Source organism: Tauraco erythrolophus, chromosome 5, assembly GCF_009769465.1.
Source record: "Tauraco erythrolophus isolate bTauEry1 chromosome 5, bTauEry1.pri, whole genome shotgun sequence".
Taxonomy (NCBI): Eukaryota; Metazoa; Chordata; class Aves; order Musophagiformes; family Musophagidae; genus Tauraco; species Tauraco erythrolophus.
The window spans coordinates 33,748,880-33,774,318 of NC_141469.1; the positions used below are offsets into that span (position 1 = coordinate 33,748,880).

At 43.3% G+C, this 25,439-nt stretch overlaps 2 protein-coding genes across 2 annotated transcripts in view; one reads left to right on the top strand and one right to left on the bottom strand.

Moving 5' to 3' along the window:
- The first annotated feature begins 51 nt into the window (after positions 1 to 51).
- CFAP184 (cilia and flagella associated protein 184) lies at positions 52 to 1,540 on the top strand. Its single transcript, XM_086612045.1, has 3 exons — positions 52 to 170; positions 267 to 846; positions 986 to 1,540. The coding sequence occupies exons 1-3, from the start codon at positions 52 to 54 to the stop codon at positions 1,538 to 1,540; spliced, it is 1,254 nt and encodes a 417-aa protein (XP_086468171.1).
- Positions 1,541 to 8,489: 6,949 nt separating this feature from the next.
- The window catches only part of TBC1D14 (TBC1 domain family member 14), a 77,573-nt gene continuing 60,623 nt past the window's right edge, over positions 8,490 to 25,439 (bottom strand). The window contains 2 exon segments of the mRNA XM_086611733.1: positions 8,490 to 8,835; positions 13,214 to 13,472. Of these exon segments, the coding sequence (XP_086467859.1) occupies positions 8,770 to 8,835; positions 13,214 to 13,472 (325 nt within the window). The 3' untranslated portion in view covers positions 8,490 to 8,769.

Consider the following 25,439-nt stretch of genomic DNA (forward strand, 5'->3'; position numbering starts at 1 on the left):
GGGCCAAATCCCGTTGCCCGGGCAACGGGGGAAGCGCGGAGCGGCCCGGCCATGGAGGCGGCGGCCGGAGGGCCGGAGCCGGAGCTCCCCGAGGCACCGGGAGAGCCGAGCCCGGGCGCCCCAGGGGAGTCGCCGGGGCCCGAGGTGCTAGACGGGCCTGGGGAGCCCGCAGGACCGAGGCCTGAGGACTTGCCGGGGCCGGAGGAGCCGGAGCCCTGCGAGCCAGGGCAGCCGGGGCTGGAGGGGATGGGGCTGCCGGGGCCGGAGGAGCCGGAGCCCTGCGAGCCAGGGCAGCCGGGGCTGCAGGAGACGGCGCTGCCACGGCCCGAGGAGCCGTCAGAGCCGGAGATCACGGCGGGACCGCCGGGGCTCTCGGACCCGGTGCCTTCGGAGGCCGCACCAGCAGCCGGCGGTGCCGGGGTCGGGGAAGAGGAGGAGGCGAGCGGCGGGGACGGTGCGGCGGGCGAGGCGCCTCCAGCCGCGGCGGCTGAAGAGGCCCTGGGCTCCTCGGCGCCCTCCGCCCCCAGCGGCGCCGAGCGGAGGAGCGGCGAGGATGCGGGCGAGGCGCCCGGGGAGCGGGACGTGGCGGAGGAGAGCGAGGAGGAGCGGCGGGAGCGGGCGGAGGCCCGGCGGAGCGGCGGCGAGCAGCCAGGCCAAGGAGTGGGACAAAGAACAAGTGCGGGAGGCGAGGCTCAGGCCCCTCTTGGAGCTGCGGCTGCAGCCCCTGTCTTATCTCCATCTTCTCGTGTCAAAAAGGCTTCGGAAAAGACACGCGCTTTCCTCTTCTTACAGCGAGGGTACTTCCTTCCCCTAACACCGACAGCTCGGTATGAAACACCAGAAGATGTACGATGCTTTTCTCCCCTTGGAGCTGTATTATCATCATGACTTATTTTTAATGGAAGCACTTCTTCACTGGCATGACTTTGATTAAAGAATTAAGAGTGAGGATTAATTAAAGAAATAAGAGTGATTCTTCCTCTAGGCCTGTGTGGAAAACATCAAGCTGAAGCATGAAATCCAAATCATTGAAACTGCCTTGAAAGCTCAGACAGAACTGCTGGAGAGTCAATATTTTATGTACTTCGAGCACATGAAGAAAGAGAATCAGAAACACAGTGAAAAGATTGACAAGCGCACTGATAAAATCCTGAAGCTTAAAAAGGAGGTGTCGAATACAGTACATATTCTCAGCCAGTTTAGGGAAAAACTACAGTTCGTGGAAGCCGAGAATCAAGGCAGAAAGACTGAACTGATGGACATCGAGACCATCTTGTCACAGAAGAGAGACATTCTGACCAAAACCAAACAGGCCAGAGATAGATTGTGGAGACGCAATTTTAAATTGCAGCAGAAACGTGGGTTGCTTGGACATCAGATATTGCTTCAGGACTTTGAGGAAAAAGTGGATACTGCAGAACTGCTAAGTCAGCGATTAGCAACACTGAAACATCACTATGCTGGTCTGATCTGTACTTGTAGGGGAATCCAGAAAAAAATCAAGGAAGCCAATTCATCTTTCCTTGTGGAGGGTGACTGAAGAAAAGAAAGCATGGAAAAGAAGTAAACGAAGGAGTTTTCCGTAATTCTCATTTTTAACATGCTGCTTTTTTGTAAGTCCTGGGGAGGAGATTACAATGCACTCCTGAAAAAGCCTTTTCTAAATGACCCATCGGTATTATGCATTCAGTTAAGAGACTGCTGTAGCTCTACTAGTTTTGAATGAAACCATATACTTGTGCCTATCTCAAAGAAACAGAACACAGGCTCAGTCCAAAGCCCACCCTTCTGGAAAAGCACCTTAGCACTCAGTCCTTTAAGGCCATGGCAATACTGTTTAAGGAGAACACTCACCGTACCCTAACTCAAATCCTGATCCTGCCCACCCTCTGGATGGATTTTATAATTCACTGTCGACTCTGTCTGTACAGTCAATATACTTGCCCTTCTGGGCGCATCAGAAGGGATAATCTTCCTAGAAGTGGCTGAGAACTGGGGAGAAGCTTATTGTCAATACCTGAGATGGTTTGCATATAGCCAATGTCCTACGGAAGCACTAAATCCTTCACCCGTTCTGTAAACAATACTTGGCTGCCAAGCTTGCCTTGGCGGTACACAAGCAGAAAGGTGTATTACTTTTAAGAACTGTTTTCACAGTATAAATAGATACATAAGACTTGTCACTCAAAACTATAGAGTTCAGAATTTTTTTGGTCTTTCAGCTTTTACAGTTTTACGGGGTACTCAGCTTTGTCCTTCTCATTCACAGTGTGTGAAGAGGTGAGAGAGCAGTGTTTCAGTCAGTCTCCTCCACGCTGTTCAGCGATAGCGTATCAGAATTCCAGAAAACGAGAATGGAGTGAGCAACAAACATTTACACACTCATGACGGTGCAGCTCACAGAGCTTTAGTTAGAGGAAGCAGCTTCCCCTTTCACAACAGTATGTTCTTTAAACTCCAGTTCCCCCAGAGCCAACAGTGACTGTGAGACCGATCTATATCCCGCAGCTCTTGCTGTAGCGTTATTTTTGATTTAAGGCGTGGGATAGACATCAAGAATATAGAAATGCTTTAGGCCAGTAAAGTGTTGGAGCTCTGATATCCTATGTTCTCATTACTGAAGGAACTGGAACCTTCATAGGCTCCTTACAGGCCATCACTAGCTGATGTGCCCAATCACTGGATCAATCCTACCTAGTTAATTGTTAATTTCTACATGTGATAGCACTACTTTGCTTAGACAGACCAGCAATCTTTAGTCCTATTTTTAGTAGTCAAGAGTTGAGTACCAAGGGCGCAGATTTAAGTGTTCAACAGCTGTGAATTTTACAGGAAAGAAGCCACATCCCAGTGGTAAAGAGTAGGAATGGAGTCTTTTGGTTTTCCGCCACAGGTTGGAATTACACCCTCTGGGACCAGTATTCCTGAGCTGTATTTGAGCTCCTGGTTCTAGTTGCAAAATAAGTTGCATAGGCATTTAAAGAAATTGCACAAGTCACTGAATGCACTTATATGGGGATCAAAAGTAGACAAACTGACACAAAGACATTTCTAGGAATGGCTTACTCCTTTCTCTTTTAAATAATGTCTGAACTAGGTTTTCTCAATTGCCTGGATATTTAAAAGACAAAACATAATTAAAGTGGTTATTACACTGTGGAAGGTTTAAACTTTGTTCCTTTATCACAGTGAAATGAGATGAGAGATCAGTGATTTCGTACTCTTACTGCAATTGTGCAGCAGCCATTTGGATATATTCTTCTAAGGTCCTTACGGTTTTGCAGAACTACTGCATAAACACAGCGGAACAGCGCAGGCTCTTGCTCTGCAAACACCCAAAGTAGTCTGTCTTCAAACACTCGATTCACAAAGAGCCGTTACACGACAAATATTCAAAAACCTCTCACAAAAGTAGATCTACCTCTGTCTGTCGTTGCTGGACAGCAAAGGGAGACAAGTGTAACTGCCAACCACTCATCCTAAAAAAGGGACGCTGAAATCAGTACCTTTCATCTTAAGCCTCGTTACCAAAAGTGAGCTCTTCTCCTGCTGAAAGAGTAGCTACGGCACGAGTTGAGTAACCTCCTGGTGTTCCACGAACTGTCATCATAAATAATTAAGGATGATTGGCAGTCATCTCCCTAAGAGAAGTTACTCTTCCCTGTTTTGATGTCTTACAAATTCCTGCCAGGAAAATTCTTACAGTTCTTACTGCTTTTGGCTTAAGACGTATAAACCTTCCTTTAACTTCTTTATTAAGCAACAAATGCAGACAGACGAAGGGAGGAGAAGCAGGGAAAGTAGATCTTAGATGCTTTTCATTGCTGCATGTTTGACATCTGGAAAAGGCAAGAATTCAGGGTGCAAGTGAGGTTGACAGTATATTGTCTGAACTGAATTTTTCTACTCAAACAAATACTACCAAGACGTTTGTTTAAACTTCACACACCATCTCCAGGACTTTTTTTCCTTAGCACTGAGCTGGATGAAGATAAAGGCTCCTCCATTTTCCTCCTATAAATATAGGAAGACATTCTGTCAGGAAGCAGTAAAGACAATTGTCTTTTTATTTCCTAATCTCAAGCGCTGGCACACAGGACAGTTATTCCACTTCTCTCAGATTTGAATTAGTACTGGGAAAACAGGTAAGGAAATCCAGTTTTGAGCAATTTTGTGCAACTCCTGTAACATATACAACATTAAGCTCTATCGGTACCAAACTGGTACAGGCTGATATAAACCAATTCTGATCTTACATTCTAATCCAGCAAATCAAGCGGCAAGATATGTCAGTACAAGCGAGAGGTGTGTTTACTAGAGAAACGAGAACCGTCGCAGCCAAGTCTTTGAGTTCCCCATGTCGTCTTGTTGCACAGGCACTGTCTTCTCTCCCCTGCTTTTTCCTCTGTTTTATTTGGTGCTTTTCAGTTAAGTAAGCAACAGGAGATTCTAAGTAACTTTAATCTTTGAGATAATGCCTAAGTAAGAATTAAAAGAATACTGCCTTGAGTGCAAAAATGCTTTGTGATTACAAAACTTGCAATAAACCAGTATTTACTCTTTTAAAACAAAGAAAGGATAAAGTATTCCAGCACTTCTGAGTTCTGCACATCTCAAAGATGTATTTACATCTATTTCTCATAATAAATTTATCGGATCTCAGACCGAGTCCAGAGAACAGCATATGAAATGGATTAAACCATGGGCACCATAAGTATCAAATCATCTGAACATCCCATGTAACATAACAGGTATTTTAACATGAGAACTTGGAAAGCATCACCAAAAAGCCCTCCAACTGTATCCAGGGCTAAACAACTGCCAGCTGTTCTGTTACCCCCTGACCCTTCCTAACTCAAGAAGGGGAATCGGGAAAAGAAAGGAAGACCCATGGGTTCAGATAAGAACTATTCAATAAATGAAATAAAATAAAATGAATAATTGTAATAATACGTACAGACAAGTGATGTACAATGCAATTGCTCACCATCCCTTTGACCAGTGACCAGCCTGTCCCTGGCAAGCGATCCTGGAGCAGGAAAATCCCAAAACTGCAATCCCAGGAGAGTAGGCCTCAGGAGCAGAACGATAGGCAAGACCCTTCAGGGACGGTGACCATTGAGAAAGAGCCTGTTCCCAACAGACTTTCCAATTTATAGTGAGCATGATGTTACATGGTATGGAACAGCCATTTGCCAATTTAGGTGTCAATCACCCTGGCCACGCTCCCCCCAGGTTCTTCCACATCTGGGTCATTCACAAAAACGAGTTGAAAAGTCCTTGATCACTATGGATACCTGCACACTATGGCTGGCTATGAACTAAAACAAATTGTCTTATCAACTTTGTTCTCACCTAAGCAGGTGCTGCTGTCTTCTTAAAAATGCAGCTTCTCTGAACAGAAAATTTATTCTGTAATTCTATCCCAGTGATACGAGGACAACCTGCACTACTTAAATGTCCCAAAGTTCTGGTTTTGGACAGACACAAACTGCTAAAGAAGTCTGTGAAGAAACTAACAGGTACTTGAATTTTTAATTTCTGAATTATACTGACAATAGGTGATTAAGATAACTTTACATGACTTTATTTAACAAAACCATATATTTACAGTTGAAAAAAGTTCCAGTTTGATACACATATCTAAACAAAACAAACTTGATAACTACATAAAACCAATTTAAATATGATGTACAGGGGATGTATCAACAGTTCTCTATGTTATTCTAGTTTTTAAAACATTCAAAAATGAGCTTTTACAAGGTACCTTTTTTTCAAATTAAATTCTTTACTAAATGAAATAACATTAATTATTGATTGCTGATTGAAGCTGCAAAACAGCTTTATTATAAAGTGCAGGTTGTACAGAATTCCAAACCTGGTTGAAGTTGTCTGGCTTCTCTAATCTGCTGCACGTACGGTGGTAGTTGCAGACTTCTGATGTGTTGCAGCATTTTTATTCTTCTTTAAACCCATGAAGAAAAGAAAGTTTGCTGGATGGGGACACTTGTTCAACGAAAGAAAATGTCATGCATCTTGTTACAGATACTCTCAAGCACCTGAACAATAATTGTCGAAATTCTTTATGCAATCCCTGAATTTATTACAGAAATCTTCCTCAATAGCTAATTAAGAGATTTGGTATGCTGCAAGAAACTTAAAAAGCTCAGTGGCAAGTAATTCTATGCCCTTACTACTCATCTCTGTTTTTATCAAAATTCAAGCGTTACCTTCAAATCAAGTTACTGAGAAGTTGAAACAATTGCGTCTTTAGGCAGGTGATTTTTTTTCTTGAAAGTTGAAAACAAACTGTGCAAAGCTCCTTATTGCATTGCTTTTCTTCATTAAAGAACATACCTTATATACAAAAAGAAATTATTTAGAAAATATATACATCTTCTAAGAACAGAAAGATCAAATCACAGAACAAAATAATTACGTTTGCAAGTAACAAACAGTGCAGGAGTGCTGCAGCAGGCCTTTTTCCCACAACTATGCCCATTTTCAATGGTACATTCAACATCCGATTAAGAGGAGCAAAAGGAGAACAGGCTATCGATGGCTGCAGAGGCACCGAGTAGCTCACAAATGCATTTTAAACAGAGAAACGGAGCCACACTTGCAGGCTTGGTTTAAAAGGAAACACAAATCTAGTTGTAACGAAGACTTAAATCACAAAGCCAGTTACGGCAACACCTAAAAACGTATACTGAGGAAACAGCTGTCTCGGTGTTTAATAAGCCATTTAAAAGCATAGTGCAAATGTGTCAGATGGTAGGCCTCATATCCTTCATGGAAAGGCATGTTTGTTGTAGTAACAGAAAAAGTAATATTAAAAAACACTTACTGACCTTCCAGCTTTCTATTGCACTTCAAAGCAATGTAGCATACAAGTACCAGTCAGTGAAGGACCAAAGCTATACAAACTCTGGGAGAACTAACACGTGTTTCAGATCAACATCTTGATGTGTATTTTCAGTAAGTGATGACCTAGAAGTCGTCTTATGGAGGAATTAAGATGGCTGACAAAAACCCACACCCATTATGCCAGGTACACAAAGCAGACAGGAAAAGAGGCCAATGAGGTATCAGACTTGCTGGCTGCATTTGCATTACACATCTTCCAAAGTGATTATGAGTCCTCACTTACCAGGGAATTCTGCTCTCACTCTTTTTAATATTACAATCAAACTATCCCTCACAGAAACAACACTTGTACTAAAGGACAGTATTCTGATTATGTCCCGCAGTCCTCCACATCGTACGTTGAGCCGAGCAGTGCGCAACTGTTACTCTCATTTTTTTATTCAGACAATGCCAAGATAATCAGCATACAACACATCGAAGAGCATTGGGAAACCGCTGACCATACAGCTAGAGGATTTAGTAACACCTGTTCACAGTTAACACAGATATTGCTTCAGGTAGCTTCCCTTTTCAATGATCGTCATTATTTATAAAATAGATTTTGCACCATGCACTAAACATTCTTGTAAATCAGAGGCACTCATGATTTACAGTTCGACATTCATCTGAACGCAGAGGGATCTGAGCTGTATAACAGAACTATGCAACCACAGCTGGCCCTCTCTGTAACTTGCTCCTGTGTATTAGAGGCCAGATAAAACCCTGAGGAATGACAGCTTGTACTTCTGATGGTATTTGTCTGGCACAGTACCCAATAAACTACCGACAGATCAGCTCCACCTAATGCTTTCCCATTATGGCAGCAGCAGAGGTCCTTTTCAGCAGCCATGTTGGCTTACGTAACTTCTCCCCTACACCCTTTCTCCTCAGTTTTGCCAGAGGTCAGAGCTGGGTTTTAAGTAACCATAAAAACTGCTTTCTCAGTTTATCTGCTCAGCCTACAGTTTTATCAGCACGACTGGAGAGGTCACACAGGAGTTCAGTAGCTGGCAGGTGAGAACACCCAGAAACAGCACCGCACCAGGAGAGGGAGACATGGAGACGTATTTCCTAGTATGTGACTCCGGCTTTAAATAGCTGAAAGAGAATACAATTGGGAAATGATGCCGGCTTAATACTAAACTCACCCGGTGCGTTTGGAATCTAGTCTGCTTAATAGAACTTCTTCCATGTGCATCATAGATTTCCGAGGCATCCTGAAGAATAATTGTTTTGCACTGCTAGCTTGACTTCTCATCCAAAAGAATTTTACTTTCTATTTAACTTTTTCTTATTAAAGAATGGAATGTAGTTCTATGTCTACACGACTTCTTTGGTAAATGGGACCCACAGCCTAGAAAACAAGAAGCGTTTCTAAAGAAATGGTCCTTACATCACTTAACTATAAATTCCAGCACCAGTCATTTAAAATCCAGCTACTGCTACAGGTATGGGAAATACATCCTGCCTAAGAATGAAAGTGGGGATTAGCTTTCAAAGCAACTGACGTTGCTGAATGTCCAGTCTTCTAAAACATCAAAGGAAAGAAAAACCTTTAAAAAAACCTCTTAATATTGTTCACTGCCCTCCTCAGTACAGAATGTGTAACGCTGTGCACAGCAAATGCTCATTCCCCTAAGAGTTTAAGGCTAAGCCTAGGTTTAATTAATAAGGGTTTTATCCCCCGATTTCCATCCTTTCCCTGCCCCCCTTATCTTTTTTCTCTCTCCCCTTTAAGGCTATCCTACTACTAAACGAAACTCTGAAATAATACTTTGATTTGCAGGCTCATACGTGTCAAACAGTACTCAATACTTTTGCCACTTTAGCTCTTTTCCTGTGAGTCCCTGGAGACAACCATAATTAACGTTTGAGTGAAGGACTTCCTCTTTCCATTTCCCGGTTATCTTTCTGCAGAGCAGCCAGTATCTAGACATTTCAAGGAATAAGAGAGAAAAAAAGTATTAGATTTAAAAAGTGACTCAAATAAATCATTGTCTGAAGAGTTTCCAATTTAATTATTTCTGAGCAATACTATTTTAACTATTAAATGTAATAAAATTTAGAGAAACTCTCCACTGACAGAGACCTCTTCCGTTAGTCCTTGTGGCATGGTAGATACAAATTGATTTAACAAAGGGTTAAACTCAGTCTCCCCCCAGCACACACTTTTGAAGCCCAGACATGAGATTCTCACCCAGATTCCAGAAGTCCAGCACTATTAAAGGACGCTGCCTGAGGGGAAGTTATAATTCTCAAGATCAATGGAATGACTGAAAACGGCAGGTGAGGAGCAGCCTGAGCAATGTGGCATTGTCTAAGAGTTCAGGACAGAGCGACCTCAGTGCTGACTGGGGCTTGTCTAGAGCCCATCACTGTCTCCAGATCTGCTTGCATCTTTTTCTGAAGCAACAAGTCCACATTTGCATCCACACTGAAAATCTGTGTTTCCTATTATCTGATGCACAGTTTTGTTTTGCCAGCCCTCATGTAGGGGGCACAATGATAGCTAGTTTCTTACGCTGCTTAACGCTGCCTAGTTAGTCTCTGCTCAAGAAGTCCAGCAGCATCCCCAAGAATCACCCTGGAATTGAATGTTCGGGGGGGCATTTCATAGAATCATAGAATGATTTGAGTTGGAAGGGACCTTAAAGATCATCTAGTTCCAAAACCCCTGCCATGGGCAGGGAAACCCTCCACTACACCAGGTTGCCCAAAGCCTCATCCAGCCTGGCCTTGAACACTTCCAGGGATGGGGCATCTACAACTTCTTTAGGCAACCTGTTCCACTGCCTCACCACCCTCGGAGTGAAAAATTTCTTCTTTATATCTAATCTAAATCTGCCCTCTTTCAGTTTAAATCCATTGCCCCTTGTCCTATCACTACACGCCCTTGTAAAAAGTCCCTCTGCAGCTTTCCCATAGGCCTCTTTTAAGTACTGGAATCATAGAAGATTTCTTTGATTTCATCTCAAAGAATTGCAGTTACGAGTAAGCAACCCTCTTCTCTCTCTCTGACCAACTTCAAACCAACCTCTGCACCATCAGAATTAACAGGAGGTGGGTCTAAATCACTCACAGGGCAATCACACACCACCACCTACACTCCAATGCAAAACACCCACAGCTGTTACAACAACAGAGTTCAACACAGGTGTGAACAGAGCCACAGCTGGCTGTTCAGCAGCTTCTAGAATTGGAGAGAGATCAGTGAGGTCCTCTTCACAGAGGTTCAGGGTAAATCAACAGCTACTCCATCAAATGGAGTTATGACAGTTTCAAGTGCCATAGTAACAACGTCCTTGGTGGAAAAAAGTTAACCTTTTTAAGGAACCAGAGAATGACACCAAAATACTGATCCAGAAAAGCAGAAAGACATTAAGCCAACTAACAGAGCTCAGATCCTTAGGTTATTTGGAAAACTTTATGGAGCTAAGATTTGAAGCACAGAGATTACAGAAATGCTAAGCCAACAGTCTAGCCTGTTCTACCATTTCTATTTCTCTGCTGTTGATGGAAAAGTGGTGGGTGTATCAACAGCCACTCACATTTCAGGCTAAGGGTATACTGGGACAAGGTCCAGGAGTTCTTTGTAGGTAATTCCAGAGGAAAAACAGAGCTTGCAGGTTTCCTATTGATAACCAGAGTCTTTGTTATCAGAAGTGCCATGTCTGTGATTTACCAAGATTCCTTTCAGTCTTTAGTTTCTTGATAACATTGCCAGTGACCAAAGGAAAATGGAGTGAGATTAAAAACATAAACCAACTCATCTGATGAGGGAACAAGGACTGTGGGATCCGGATTCATACACAGCCCACAACATTTTAGATGAGGTCCTACATACACCATCACTCCAGAATGTGACTCGCAGGATCCCAGGACCACAGTTACCACGGTACAGCAAGATGAAAGGTTCAGTAAGCAGGTGTTTTTAAGTGGCAAATACACCTACCGTGGAGATGTGCAGCTCAATTTGACCAAATACGCTCCTACAAAGAAGTAGTACCTCAAGCTCTCCTGCTTGCTTATGCATTGTGGTTACTGTAACCAAGATGATGGTAGAGGTGGGAACACAAAGCCCAGTAGTGCTTAGTGCTTTCTAAGCAAAAGAGCACTCTGCATCCTGTGAGAACTAGTGCCCCTGGCCAGTCAGTCCACCTGGAGTTTATCTTAAAGGTAATGCATCCATAACAATGGACAATTATTTTGCTACTTCGAAAAGGTATTTCCCTACAGAAAATACATGGATATTACAGTAAAGCATCTGACTCCTCCAACAATAGTCAGAAATAATTATGCAATTAGAGAGCATCCCAACTGCAGCCAGACTTCTCAAGCATATTGTGTGGGTGCGTGCTGCCACAATCCCAGCACTGCTCTGAGTCCACCTGTGCAGACAAGTCACACACTAGCAAAAGCGTGTCTGTCCTAGAAGTGCAAAGTTCAGGTTTCTGAATTCAAACTCATCCCAGTGAACTTTGAAAACCTGAGGAGAGATATGAGGTCATCACAGGTAGCATCTTCGTAATAGAAACCATTACTGCACACATGCTTTTGTCTTGTTAATGTTTCTAGGTGGGTTCCAACAGCAGAACCTCAGCGACTGAGGAGTCCCACTAAGTAGACAATGTGAGCAAACTCACAGCCCCTTCCCGATTCTGGCTTGGAAAACGATGGCAAGCTAGAGAGAGAAGAGGCCTTCCTGATGGAAACTTCCTCAGCAATGGAACTACCTGGTGAAGAAAGTCAGTTGGCGCAGGAGCCAAGAGGTCAGCCAATGCCAACCCTACAGCACGCTAACCGTGTTTTGAGATCTATCTGCACCGCAGTTCAGCAGCATTTTTTCTTCAGTTTGCCACAAGAAGTGAAAACAATCAGAAACTCCAGCGCAGTCAGAATGAAGCTGATTAAGAGACTGAGGAAGACTCCTTGGGCTAGGTTACTTGGAAGCCTTCCTCCTGTTGTGAGGAGGAATCACCACTAAAACTTCACAGGTGTTAAAGACTGAAAATCACTGGCTAAGCAATCTTCTCACTTGCGTTACATGACAGACTAGGAACCCTATCTCCACTTCTCTGCAAAGGAACCAGCAGTAGGCTAAGAACTGCTTGGTGTGTGATCCTCATCCACACAAGACATGTTCAAAGAAAGTGAATCGTCTGAACAAGGAACAAGACTGGGAGGTTACTTGTACAGACATAGAGACATTGCTGGCTGAAAAACGTTCTTAGGGATAGAAACAAAGCTGGATCTGTACTGGCAACTTACAACCAAGACCAGAAGGTAAATGCAAACTAAGCTGTGAGGAAAAGCCATGTCAGGAAGGAAATGCTGTCAGAGTGGGAAATGCTCTCATAGCTGGAAATGCTCTCATAGCTGGGCAGCGCAGGTTGTGCTCCCCCTTATACACAAGATAAGGCTCAGAAGGCTACAACCTAATCCTACCACGAAGGTTAGAAATTCTCATCTCAAATAGCAAGCTGGCAGTCCCCCCCCACCTCTACAGGCAGACTACCACTCCAAGAACGAACCGTAACACTCCCTTAACAACTACGTTTAACACCACCTTTCAGTTTCACTGCAAAAAAAAATGGATAAACTGGGCAGAGTCCTACTACAGTATGTCTCATGGAAGCATGCTGTAAAACTGCTTTGAAGGGGAAAAAAACAAGTTTACATTCCAAATGCTATGGAGTACTTTGACCTAAGTCTCCAGCATGATGGCTCTTACAGCCACTTAATTTCCACATTCAGATGACATGCTTCCATCTTTTTTTGTTTGAGCTGGAATTTAGTTGGAATTACAGTGATGAGACTACAGTTTTTGAAATAAAGGCTTCAGTGCTAAATTCCAATGAAGAAGTTAAATTCCAATGAAGAAGTTAGAGATGTAGTCACTTCTTTACAGTCCGAATTCGGTAAACGATCTTCAAGGATATTAATACTGTGTGATGATGTGTCCTGACAAATTGCCGTCTTCTCCCAAAGGGTGAATTTCTGCTTTTAAGTATCAAGCTGTAATGCTGCTAGCAGCCTTTGTAATTGGTAAGTTAAGAAAGCTGTACGATACTTTACTTCATCGACCACCCAACATTTCAATTTTGAATGCTGACTGAGCTCTCCCTTTCCAGAGGAGAAAAAGCCACTCACCTGAATGTATACTGGAAGTATGGAGTGAGCTACATAGTCCTACGTACCTGTAAAATCGAACACTAGCTCTGCTAAAACATTCTTCCAGATGTTGTCAAATGCCATTTTCATGAATACAGTACAATCATCTGTTATCAAAGATCAACATTCTCTTTACCTGAGCCCACTTTTTGTTTCTACTTTGCATCTGAATGGCAGCAATAGATGCGAAGAATTCTTCTGAAGGCAAGTCCTCTGGTAGCTTTGTTAAAAACTGGGCTATATGAATGAAGTCCATTTTGGTCAAAATATCTTCAAAAAGTTTTAACATTCCCAGGGCTGTACGGAATAAGAACTCTTCTCCATCACGACAGAACACATCCCAGACACGACATGCCAAGTCTAGTGGCAAAGATTTGCTGTACAAGGTGAATATCCTGAAAAACAGAGTAAAATTTTCAGTTACTGAACAAGAAAGGTATCTTGGATACTGGCAGAAGTACACAGACTGATTATTAGTGAAGTTTGACACTTCTCAAATACTTGTATCTCAACACTTTCTTATTTCAAAAGTGCTTCTATTAGTTGCTGCATAGCAACACATGAAACAGCATGAAACTGTACAACAGTTAAGGTACCTTGCCATCAATCTGCGTCTCCAATTTTCTCAGACCACACCAGAAGAAACAACATACATGGTTTTATGGTGCACATGCAGTGGCTACAGGCATAATGAAAGGCATATTTAATCATCACTTCAGAGTTGAGAACTGATGCAGTTTTAGCTGTGAGAACACAAAAAGCTGAATCTTAAGACATACGGCAAAGGGAATTTTGTGGATCATAGATTCATAGATTTCTAGGTTGGAAAAGACCTTAGAGATCATCGAGTCCAACCATCCCTAATCCCCATTAAACCATATCCTCAAGTAGATCATCCACCCTATTCTTAAACACATCCAGGGATGGGGACTCAACCACCTCCCTGGGCAGCCTATTCCAGTGGCTGACAACCCTTTCAGAGAAGAAATACTTCCTAACATCCAACCTGAATCTCCCCTGACTAAGCTTATGCCCATTTCCTCTTGTTCTATCACCCAACACTAATGTAAAGAGCCCTTCCCCCACCTCCCCACCATCTTTTCTCAAGTATTTGTAGGCTGTAATCAGGTCTCTCCTCAGCCTCCTCTTCTCCAGGCTAAACAGCCCCAACTCCCTCAGCCGCTCCTCATAAGTTTTATTTTCCAGCCCCTTGACCAGTTTAGTCGCCCTTCTTTGGACTCGCTCCAGGAGCTCCATATCTCTCTTAAAGCGAGGGGCCCAAAACTGGACACAATATTCCACGTGTGGCCTCACCAGTGCCGAGTACAGGGGCAGGATCACTTCCCTATTCCTGCTGGTTACACTCTTCTTAATACGCGCCAGTATCCCATTGGCCTTCTTGGCCACCTGGGCACACTGCTGGCTCATATCAAGCCGGTAGTCAACCAACACCCCCAGGTCCTTCTCCGCCAGGCAGCTCTCCAGCCACTCTTCCCTGAGCCTATAGCGATGCTTGGGGTTTTTATACCCCAAGTGAAGGACTCTGCACTTGGATCAGATGAAGGACGTGTAAATATTAACTCTGTGTTCCAGGCTTGATTGACTGGCAAAGTGAAAATAGCACGAGTCCTGGAGGAAAGATCAGTTTCAATTCCAGTGAATTGAGAGAAACAGACAAGATGTCCAGAAAGAACACATAGAAAGCCGTGATGTTAGCTCAGCGCTTGAACGGATATGATCCCCAAAGAGTCAAGGTACCAGCAGAAGCAAGAACCTCCTCTCAGTTGCTAAAACTGCATGTTCATTAACTGCCATGCGCACGTTTCTCCCTTCATCAAAATGCTGACAGCCCTGCAGCCAGGAACGCTGAGATGCTGCCTACTCCCTCCTCTATCCAACACTTTGCGACAAGGCAGAGCAGTTTTCATTGCTACTAATGACATCATAACAGCAACTGAAGAGAATTAAGGTGCCTGGAATCACACTATAGTATATAAAGGAAAAGAGTTACAGTGATGTTTTTCCTTCAGAATTTAGAGAGAGAACATTTCTCCACAGATGCACTGCACATAACATCTCTGTAAATCTGCAAATAATTCTTTCTCCGGCAGAGGTCAGCACAGCCTCCAATTTAAATAAAATGCACATCTTCCAACACAACATTTCTCTTCAAGTATGCTGAATTGAACAGTAGTTCTCTTGTGCTTGACTCCCCCCTATCCCCTCCAATTTTTTTGTTTTGGAAAGTTTACATAAAAAAATACAATGGGACAGATACATATACACACACACATATATATATAGGTATAGAATATGAATGAATATATTTTCACAGTAAATTCTAAAAGTCAAAGGTTTTCTGCAGTATCTGCTTTTCACTATATAAGATTATCTGAATGATGTGTCATCAAGTATCCAGCTTCTCTGTGAATCAGCACGCTTTAGGAAAATGGGAAAATACATTCATTTCACAAGCAGTAAGATCAAACTAAGACACTTGCACAAACTCAGGTGACAACTAAATTGCAGGTTTATGATCTGTAGGATTTTACTTTTATTTTCTATTTTTACGTCTCATTGCAACGTTTTTATAACAAGTGGAAATCGTTTAAATTCTGTTCTCCAAAAAGCTAAATTAGAAGTATTAAAAAAAAAACACAAACAAGAGGAAGAGTCTAGGATGAAAAAACAATTGTTCATATCCGTATTTTACATAAATATGTTAATGTGTAATAATAGCATGACATGAGACTCTTTGGGTTACTGGCTGATTGTGTGTTGCAGACTTACGCAAAGTACACAACTCAACACTTTTGTACGGTGACAAGCCATATCAAAGTGTCTTGCTACAGCATAATTACACAGCAGAATTTAGACTTGGTCTATATACACACCCCCACACAGGAAACAGCAACAGGTTTTCCACTTAAAAAGAACAGTGTAATAGGAAGCAATTCAACAGTCCTTTCCTGGTCAGCAAGTAGCAGGCAAACACTCAGCCAGAAACTAGTCCTGCTTAAAGATAAGTAACGATGCCTATTTTTTTGGATCTGTTTTTTTTTTTTATTCACAAAAGCTATTATTCTGTCATGATTCAGACCTAATCTGAATATCCCATGTGTATTAAATCTGCAACTATGCAGAAAATTAACTGTCAGAAGAAATAGTCAGAACTATTTATTAGAACACCACTTTTTGCAGGAAAAGATTTACTCACATCAAAAGAGTTGTCATATCAAATAAGGTATTTGACACTGATCTCTTTGTAATTTGGAAGGAAGTGTAATTTGCAGGAAATTTGCAAGGCAACTAAGCTTCATTAATACTAGCATGGAATTAAATGCACCAAGCCCTAAGAACAGAGACTGGGCCCCTTAGAACAAGCAATGAAACAACAGTAGGAATCATTACTGCTAGGAATGGATAGAGCATTTGCTCCCTTCAAACATTTCCAACTGAAATACATTTTTTTTATTAGACATCTGACCTATTTACTAGTCTGAAACTCAGCTGAAATTTATTACAGTAATAAAGCAGCTGCTAGACTAAAACAGTTATTACAGCAGTGGCTCTCAGCAGCACTAGCACGCTACTTGCACATGATCTGCTCTCGCTGTACCGCAGGATGATCTTCCATCTGCAGCTCTCTTCCAGCTCACTCCAAGTCCCAGGTGCAGACAACACAGTTAACTAGCACAGAGATGTCCAGTGCCACAGTTAAAATAACTGCAGGCTACTGGCCACCATCTGTGTGGAAGAGGGAAAAAAAAACCCAAGTACCAGATATTCCTGCTCCTGAAAGTGTACTTTGAGGTAGGTGCATGAAATTCTGGCTGGTTTGCTCTCACAGGGAAAGTGTAGGACCCTAATGTTATCAAGAAAGCACCATGATAATCATAGGCTCTGTGTTCTCTTTCCCTTGTTCCTGCCATCCGCCCCCCCACCGGCTTTTTTTTTCCTCTCTTCTTTCTTTTTAATTAAAAAGTCTTCACAAGCTGTCATTAACAGGACTGAAGACAGGTGTGACAGATTTTGAATTGAAAACTTATGCACAACAACACTGATGCAAATCAGATCTTATCTATTCTTGCACTACACCTTGTCTTCCCAGATCTGTAACAGCACAAAAATATTCCTGCAACTTCTGATTTCAGCTGTGGAAACTGATGAACTAATTCACCTTTTAAAATTATTCTTGGATCCTTCCTTCCTCATCCTGGTACGAATTTTTAGTTGTTACCTTTTGTATCAATTTAAACTATATCTGCTTTAAGACAAAGATTGCATCTTGGCAGGTGTTCATGCATTACTTTATTGTATAGCGGCATCTCTGTTCTCATCAGCGCCTTTACAGTTACCACAACAAGCCTGTTGGTAACAGTTTACTTAGTACAATTTTAAAATCATTTTGGTTAAAAAAAAAGTGGAAGCATTTACTTTGTTCCTTATAAAGGAAAGAAAAAATATTCTGTATTATACGATATTGACTGCAACAGAGCAACTTCTTGGCGCTCAGCAAATCTGATTCTAAATCGTATCAACATAATACAAACACTGAGCTCTTGAGCAACTTCCAGCCAGCCAGAAGCACTCAAAAAGCCCTCCTCTCTCACCTAGGAGTACAACAAGGCAATGCTGTATTTCACTCAGTTCCACCCTAACCTTCAGTGACATACAGATGAGCACACTGCAAATAGGGCTCAAGACTGGGATCCTTCGGAGTCCAGTACCAACTCCGATTACAAAAATTGGGATGTCATCAGAAACCTTTGGACAGAATTACAGTCCCATTTTTTCACTGAAAAGGAGGGCTGCATTTAAAGCATCATCTTAAGCTTCATTTTTTTGGGGGGTGGAGAGTTACTAGCATGACACATGTTTTTCTTAATGTAACAGATAACAAGCTTATAAATACTTTGCTGGAAGTGCCCACTGCAAACGTCCACACAAAGTGGCTCAGACCTTTGTCGTAACAAGCAAATGGTGTCAATAGAAAATTAGTGTTCACAGAAGACAATCACAGTCAATGGAATGCTGAAGAACCACCGATCAATCCATCAGTACAAACAAAGCCCTTGGCTACAATTATTGCCAAAATCATTTTACTGAGCAGGGATAAAGAGGTGTTTGTATAGCAGCAGGAGGCCATAAATAGACAGCACGTGTCCTTTGCAAACCCACATTCTGCTCTGCTCACAACAGCCTGTGGTACATCAGCTGACAGAGCCGAGAGGCCAAAACTGGGCTATTCAGACACACTTTTTTCCCCTCTACTCTCTGTGAACTGACTGCATGTTGCTCTTTACACCCCTCTCACCCTTGATTCCCTTTATATCCTTCAAAAAAAGTAAAAACCTGTCTAGCTTTTGAATTCTTACTGTGAGATTTAGCAGTTGATGTTTGGGCTTGAAGAACATGGGTCCTTTTTAAGAGATGCCTTACTTCTGGCAGGTATCCACTGATAATCATGCCACTGTACTTTTTAATTAAATTCTTAAGTGCTTGGCGTTTTCCCATCACAGAAGGCAGCGGTGGAACTGAACTGGCAGGGGGGCTTCCCTCCCTAAATCCTCTACTAGCCTCAGAAAACCCAAAGCAGCATTGTATCACCTGCATAGCTGGGCCCATCTATAGGCACAGCGTTTCTTTTTCTTGGAATGCATCCCTTCAACAAATGATTTAAACATACCAATTTTACTGCCGTTCCCCGCGGCACTGGTCACAGGAAGCAGCACAAAGAAGACTAGTTGATTCCACTGTAATTGTGGCAGGAGCAGGAGGGTTTCCCAGCAACTGGTTTGTGCGGCACTGGCTACTGGAGCCCTCCCAGAGAGGGCACCAGCAGAGATTTACTGCACACATGCCTGCACAGTAACCATGCCAGCCTCCGGAATAGCAGCAGGCATCCCTCTGGAGCTCAGAATAAACGTGCATTTAAATAAAAGCAATGTTGTTAGCGCAAGGCTGTTTCCTAGAGATTTTTACCTACAATCAAAAGGTCTGTCTATGCAGAGCGACACTGTACCATATTCTTCCCTAACTTTAAACACACCAAAACCACATTCTTATCTTTCCGGAAACAGTTCTGTTTTTAACAAAGTGATATCTGTACTACAGCAAATTCATTGTCAGCTATGATCTCATAAACAATGTTTTCCAAAGTCCTTAACTTTAATAGCTACTCTCTTGTGAGAACACAGACACACTTCATTTTTCCTTACATCTTTTCTATATTACTTCCTAAAAGTAATGGAAGGACAGCATATATAAAGTCCAATTTGCTAAGTTTCCAGTAGCCATTTAAAAAAAAAAAAAAAAACCACCTAAATCTGCTTCCTACAGGATCAAAGTATTTTTAAGTAGAAAGTGTATATATATATGCACACACACATACGAATACGTGTATATAGACATATACGTATATATATACATATATATAGGGGACGTAGTAGTAGGGGTCTGCTACAGACCACCTGACCAGGAGGAATGGGGGTGGATGAGGCCCTCTACAGACAAATAGGAGCTGCCTCACGTTCACGAGCCCTGGTCCTCATGGGGGACTTCAACCACCCTGATATCTGTTGGAAGGACAAGACAGCAAGGCACAGGCAATCCAGGAGGTTCCTGGAATGCATGGATGATAACTTCCTTCTCCAAGTGGTAGAGGAACCAACGAGGAGAGGTGTTTTGCTGGACCTCGTTCTCACTAACAGTGAAGGGCTGGTGGAGAACATGACGCTCAAGGACAGCCTTGGCTGCAGCGATCATGAAATGGTAGAATTCAAGATACTTAGAGAAGCAAGGAGGATGCATAGCAGGCTCACTACCCTGGATTTCAGGAAAGCAGACTTTGGCCTCTTCAAGGATCTCCTCGCTAGAATACAAAGGGATGAGGCCCTGAAGGGAAGAGGGGCCCAAGAAAGCTGGTTAATATTCAAGGATCACCTCCTCCAAGCTCAGGATCGGTGCATCCCAACAAAGAGAAAGTCAGGTAGGAACACCAGGAGGCCCGCATGGATGAATAAGGAGCTCCTGGACCAACTTGGGCACAAAAAGAAAGCCTATAGGGGGTGGAAGCAAGGACAGGTAGCCTGGGAAGAATACAGAGAAATTGTCCGAGTAACCAGAGATCAGGTTAGGAAAGCTAAAGCCCTGATAGAGTTAAATCTGGCCAGGGACATCAAGGGCAACAAAAAAAACTTCTATAGATATGTCAGTGATAAAAAGAGATCTAGGGAAAATGTAGGTCCTCTCCAGAAGGAAACGGGGGACTTGGCCACCCAGGATACGGAGAAGGCTGAGGTTCTCAACGACTTCTTTGCCTCAGTCTTCACTGGCAAGAGCTCTAGCGGCATGGCCCAAGTCACAGAAGGCAAAGGCAGGGACTGGGAGAATGAGGAACTGCCCACTGTAGGAGAAGACCAGGTTTGAGACCATCTAAAGAACCTGAAGGTGGACAAGTCCATGGGACCTGATGAGGTGCATCCGCGGGTCCTGAGGGAACTGGCAGATGAAGTTGCTAAGCCACTATCCATCATATTTCAGAAGCTGTGGCAATCTGGTGAAGTTCCCAATGACTGGAAAAAGAGAAACATAGCCCCCATCTTTAAAAAGGGGAAAAAAGAAGATGCAGGGAACTACAGGCCAGTCAGTCTCACCTCTGTGCCTGGCAAGATCATGGAGCAGTCCTCCTGGCGACTATGCTAAGGCACATAGAAAACAAGGAGGTGATTGGTGACAGCCAACATGGCTTCACTAAGGGCAAATCCTGCCTGACTAATTTGGTGGCCTTCTATGATGAGGTTACAGCACTGATGGATAGGGTGAGAGCAACTGACATCGTCTACCTGGACTTATCCAAAGCATTCGATACTGTCCCACATGACATCCTTACCTCTAAACTGGAAAGACATGGTTTTGAGGGATGGACCACTCGGTGGATAAGGAATTGGCTGGATGGTCGCACTCAAAGAGTTGTGGTCAACGGTTCAATGTCCAAGTGGAGGCCAGTGATGAGTGGTGTTCCTCAGGGGTCAGTACTGGGACCAGTGCTATTTAACATCTTTGTTGATGACATGGACAGTGGGATCGAGTGTGCCCTCAGCAAGTTTGCAGATGGCACCAAGTTGTGTGGTGTTGTGGACATGCTGGAGGGAAGGGATGCCATCCAGAGGGACCTTGACAGGCTGGAGAGGTGGGCCTGTGAGAACCTCATGAAGTTCAACAAGGCCACGTGCAAGTTCCTGCACGTGGGTCAAGGCAATCCCATGCACAAGTACAGGCTGGGCGGAGAATGGATTGAGAGCAGCCCTGAGGAAAAGGACTCGGGAGTGCTGGTGGATGAGAAGCTCAACATGAGCCAGCAATGTGCGCTGGCAGCCCAGAAAGCAAACCGTATCCTGGGCTGTATCAAAAGGAGCATGGCCAGCAGGTCGAGGGAAGTGATTCTGCTTCTCTACTCTGCTCTCATGAGACCCCACCTGGAATACTGCATTCAGGTCTGGAGTCCCCAACACAAGAAGGACATGGAGCTGCTGCAGTGAGTCCAGAGGAGGGCCACGAAGATGATCAGAGGGCTGGAGCACCTCTGCTATGAAGACAGGCTGAGAGAGTTGGGGCTGTTCAGCCTGCAGAAGAGAAGGCTCCGGGGTGATCTTATAGCAGCCTTCCAGTACCTAAAGGGGGCCTACAGGAAAGCTGGAGAGGGACTTTTTCCAAGGGTTTGTAGTGACAGGACAAGGGGCAATGGATTTAAACTGAAGGAGGGGAGATTTTGATTAGATATATGGAAGAAATTCTTTACATTGAGGGTGGTGAGGTACTGGAACAGGTTGCCCAGAGAAGTTGTGGATGCCCCATCCGTGGAAGTGTTCAAGGCCAGGCTGGATGACACTTTGGGTAACCTGGTGTAGCGGAGGGTTTCCCTGCCCATGGCAGAGGGGTTGGAACTAGATGATCTTCAAGGTCCCTTCCAACCCGAACCATTCTATGATTCTATGATTCTATACATATACTTACATACACATGCACATACACACATACGTATTTAGATATTACACCTAAACGTTACACAGTTAAATACCAACTCCACTGTCTAACAAAATTAAAGACAGAGTGCGACAAACTGTCGAGCTCAAGACAAGTGTGAAAGTAGCTTAACACAGGATTGGGCAGGACTACCTCAACTAGCCTACATTCCTGTGCAAGATCACAGTGTTGTGACTCTCTGGGGATGGGAGGAACACAGTAAATTGTCCTTGGGATTAAAATAAACAGCTTTAATATGGATGCAGGCAATCAGCGAGAAATGCTAAGGGTACCAGTCCATTAGTACAAAGACCTTGAGAAGCATCCGCAAGCACTCCTGACAGAAGTTTCTTTCAAGTGCTCTTAGCCATACCCACAGAAGGAACAAAAGGAGAGTCTGATGTGCCCCACACACTGACTTCAGCACTTCAGTTCTTTGCTCACAAGTCAGTCATTCTTTTTCTTTTTCTTAAAAAAAACAAAAACTATAAACATGCTCAGAGAGAACAACTGATCACATAAATATTTACTCAAGAAAACACAATAAAGACTAGTCTATCAAAGCAAAATTGCTGAGGGGAATGTAAACCTTCAACCTTTCATCAAAACAGCTTTTTTCTACATCTCAAATTTCTGGTGTTGTTCCTCAGGATTTCTTCTTTACAATGTAAAGCTCTAAGTTAGACAACAGAGTTATATTAACATGCCTGCACCATGAAGACACTCAGTTTTAGTCTCTCCCACATAAAACCAAAACAAAACACTTTATTTACAACAACATCATATTAAACTAGTAATCCATTAAAAAGATGATAACCAGGTGATTTTAAGGTTGTCTATCCAGTTATTCTCCAGCACATTTACAGTCTTCCTGTTCTGAAATCCATTTTATTCAATTGCTTCCTCCACACACAGGCTTTTCACAACCTTGTCGGAGGCAATATAATTTCAACATCTTTCCTCTTACTGAACACACCAGCCTCTGCCCTCTTCGTTCCCTTCTATCTTATTCCAGTATTTTTTCTAGCATCTTCCTGCTCTGTGCATAGATCTAGTTCAGTTTAATATTCTCAGCCTTTAGTCATAAAAATCCTTCTGAAGGTATTTCTCCCATCAAATGTTTGGAGAAACAAGCCTATCCATTACACACTCCCTCATTCCCTTATTCGTGTTGCATTAAAATTTAATTCTTGTATAGAAGCCAAGTCAAACAAAGCCCAAGTTACACTATCCTCTGTGCAAGAGGCATATGAAAAATCACGGAACTCAAGCACAGGCAGCAGGAGGCCTGCATGGATGAACAAGAACCTCCTGATAAAACCCAAATATAAAAAGGAAGCATACGAGAGGCTGAAAGGAAGGGCACATGACCCTGGAGAAATGCAGAAACATGGTCTGAGTACGCAGAGAAGGGTTTAGGAAACCCAAAGCCCATCTGGAGTTGAATCTGGCAATGGACATTAAGGACAATGAGAAGGCCTTTCCCTACATCAACAGAAAAAAAGACTCTGGAAAACACGAGCCTGCTGCTGAACGAGGCAGGGAACTTAGTGACAAAGTACTCACAGAAGGCTGTGGTACTTAGTGCCTTCTTCATCTCAGGCTTTGCTGAGAAGACCTGCCTTCAAGAACTCCAGGTCCTGCAGACCAGTGGGCAAGTCTAGTACACGGAAGCCCTACCCTAGGGTGGAGAAGGATCAAGTCAGGGAACATTTATACAAATTTGGCATATATACGTGCATGGGACCTGGTAAGATACACATGTGAGTGCTAAGGAAACTGTCTGGTGTCATTCTGAGGTCACTCTGAATTATCTTTGAAATATCTCAGTGACCAGAGAAGGGTCCTGAGGACTTGAAGAAAACAAACGTCACTCCTATTTTCAGGCAGGAAGCAGGAAACTATAGGTTGGTCAGCCTCACTTCCATCCCTGGGAAAGTAATGGAAGGAAAATTCCTGTAGATCATTTCAAAACATATGGGCAAAAAAGGGATTGAGATAAGTCAGTATGGATCTATGAAGGTGAAATCATGCCTGACCAACCTGACCTCCTCTGATGAGGGGAGAGCAACGGATATTGTTTATCTTGATATTAGCAAGGTTTTCCAACACTGTATCTCATAAAATCCTTGCTGATGAACTGAAGCATGGACTAGATAAATGGATAGTGAGGTGGACAGAAAACCGGCTAGAACTGCCAAGCTCAAAAGGTCATTAGTGCCATGAAGTACAGCTTCAAGCCAATCCACCGGTAGAGTACTCCAGGGTTTGATACTCATCCAACACCTCTAAGGGTCTTCATTAGATACCTAGATGGTGGATCAGACGGTACTCTCAGCAAGCTTGCAGGTGATATAAAACTAGGAGGAGCTGTTGATACACCACTCCATAGGGACCTTGAGACACTGGAGAAACAAGCCAACACGAGTCTCATGAAGTTCAACAAAAGGAAATGCCAAGTCCTGCACCTGAGTAGGAAATAGGCATCAGTACATGTGGGAAGCCAACCGGCTGCAAAGCAGCATTGCAGGAAAGGGCACGGAAGACCTGGTGGACAATGAGTAGAAAGTAAGTCAGCAACGTGCCTTTGCAGCAAAGAACGTCCACAAACTCCTGGGCTGCATTAGGAAGAGCACTGCCAGCAGGCCAAGGCAGGTCATCCATCAACCCAGCACCAGTGAGCCAGCTCTGGGATTCCCAGCAGACAGATGTAAAGGAGGAAGTCCAGGTTGTCATGAATATGATTAAAGGCTTGGAGCATCTCACACACAGGGAGAGGCTGAGAAAGCTGAGCTGATGCTGTTTAGCCAGGAGATGAGATAGCTCGGACCTAAATGTGTAAAAATGCTTGATAGCAGAGCGTAAAGAAGACAGAGCCCGACTCTTCTCAGTTGTATCCAGTGAAAGGACAAGAGCCAATAGGCACTAACTGTAATACAGGAAATTAATTTAAACATAGTAAAAAACTTGTTCACTGTGAGGGTGGTTGAACACTGGAACAGAGTTGCCTGGAAAGGCTGTGGAGTCTCCTTCCTTGGAGATCAAAACCCAAGTGGACCCAAGTCCTGAGCAATCTGCTCTAGCTGACCCTGCTTTGAGCAGTGGGTTTAGACTAGATGATCTCCAGAGGTCCTTTCCAATGCCCCAGCAATTCTATGATCCTATGAAAACTCATATATTCAAACCTCGAGCTGTTTGATTGGACTGAATTACTTTAAATGGGTTTCTGTCTAATGGATCAGCAACGTGTTCAGTGCTAAAAACTAGGTCTTAAAGATCAGGGTATCAAGAGCTTGGTTCTGGTAGAATGGCATTGACAGGACAAATGTTTTCCA

Bases quoted from the DNA above. Each gene is read 5' to 3' on its own strand.
- CFAP184 (XM_086612045.1), top strand. From the start codon at position 52: ATGGAGGCGGCGGCCGGAGGGCCGGAGCCGGAGCTCCCCGAGGCACCG. The intron at 171-266 runs AGGACCGAGGCC...GCCGGGGCCGGA, and splicing joins GACGGGCCTGGGGAGCCCGC to GGAGCCGGAGCCCTGCGAGC. The intron at 847-985 runs GTACGATGCTTT...TTCTTCCTCTAG, and splicing joins GGTATGAAACACCAGAAGAT to GCCTGTGTGGAAAACATCAA.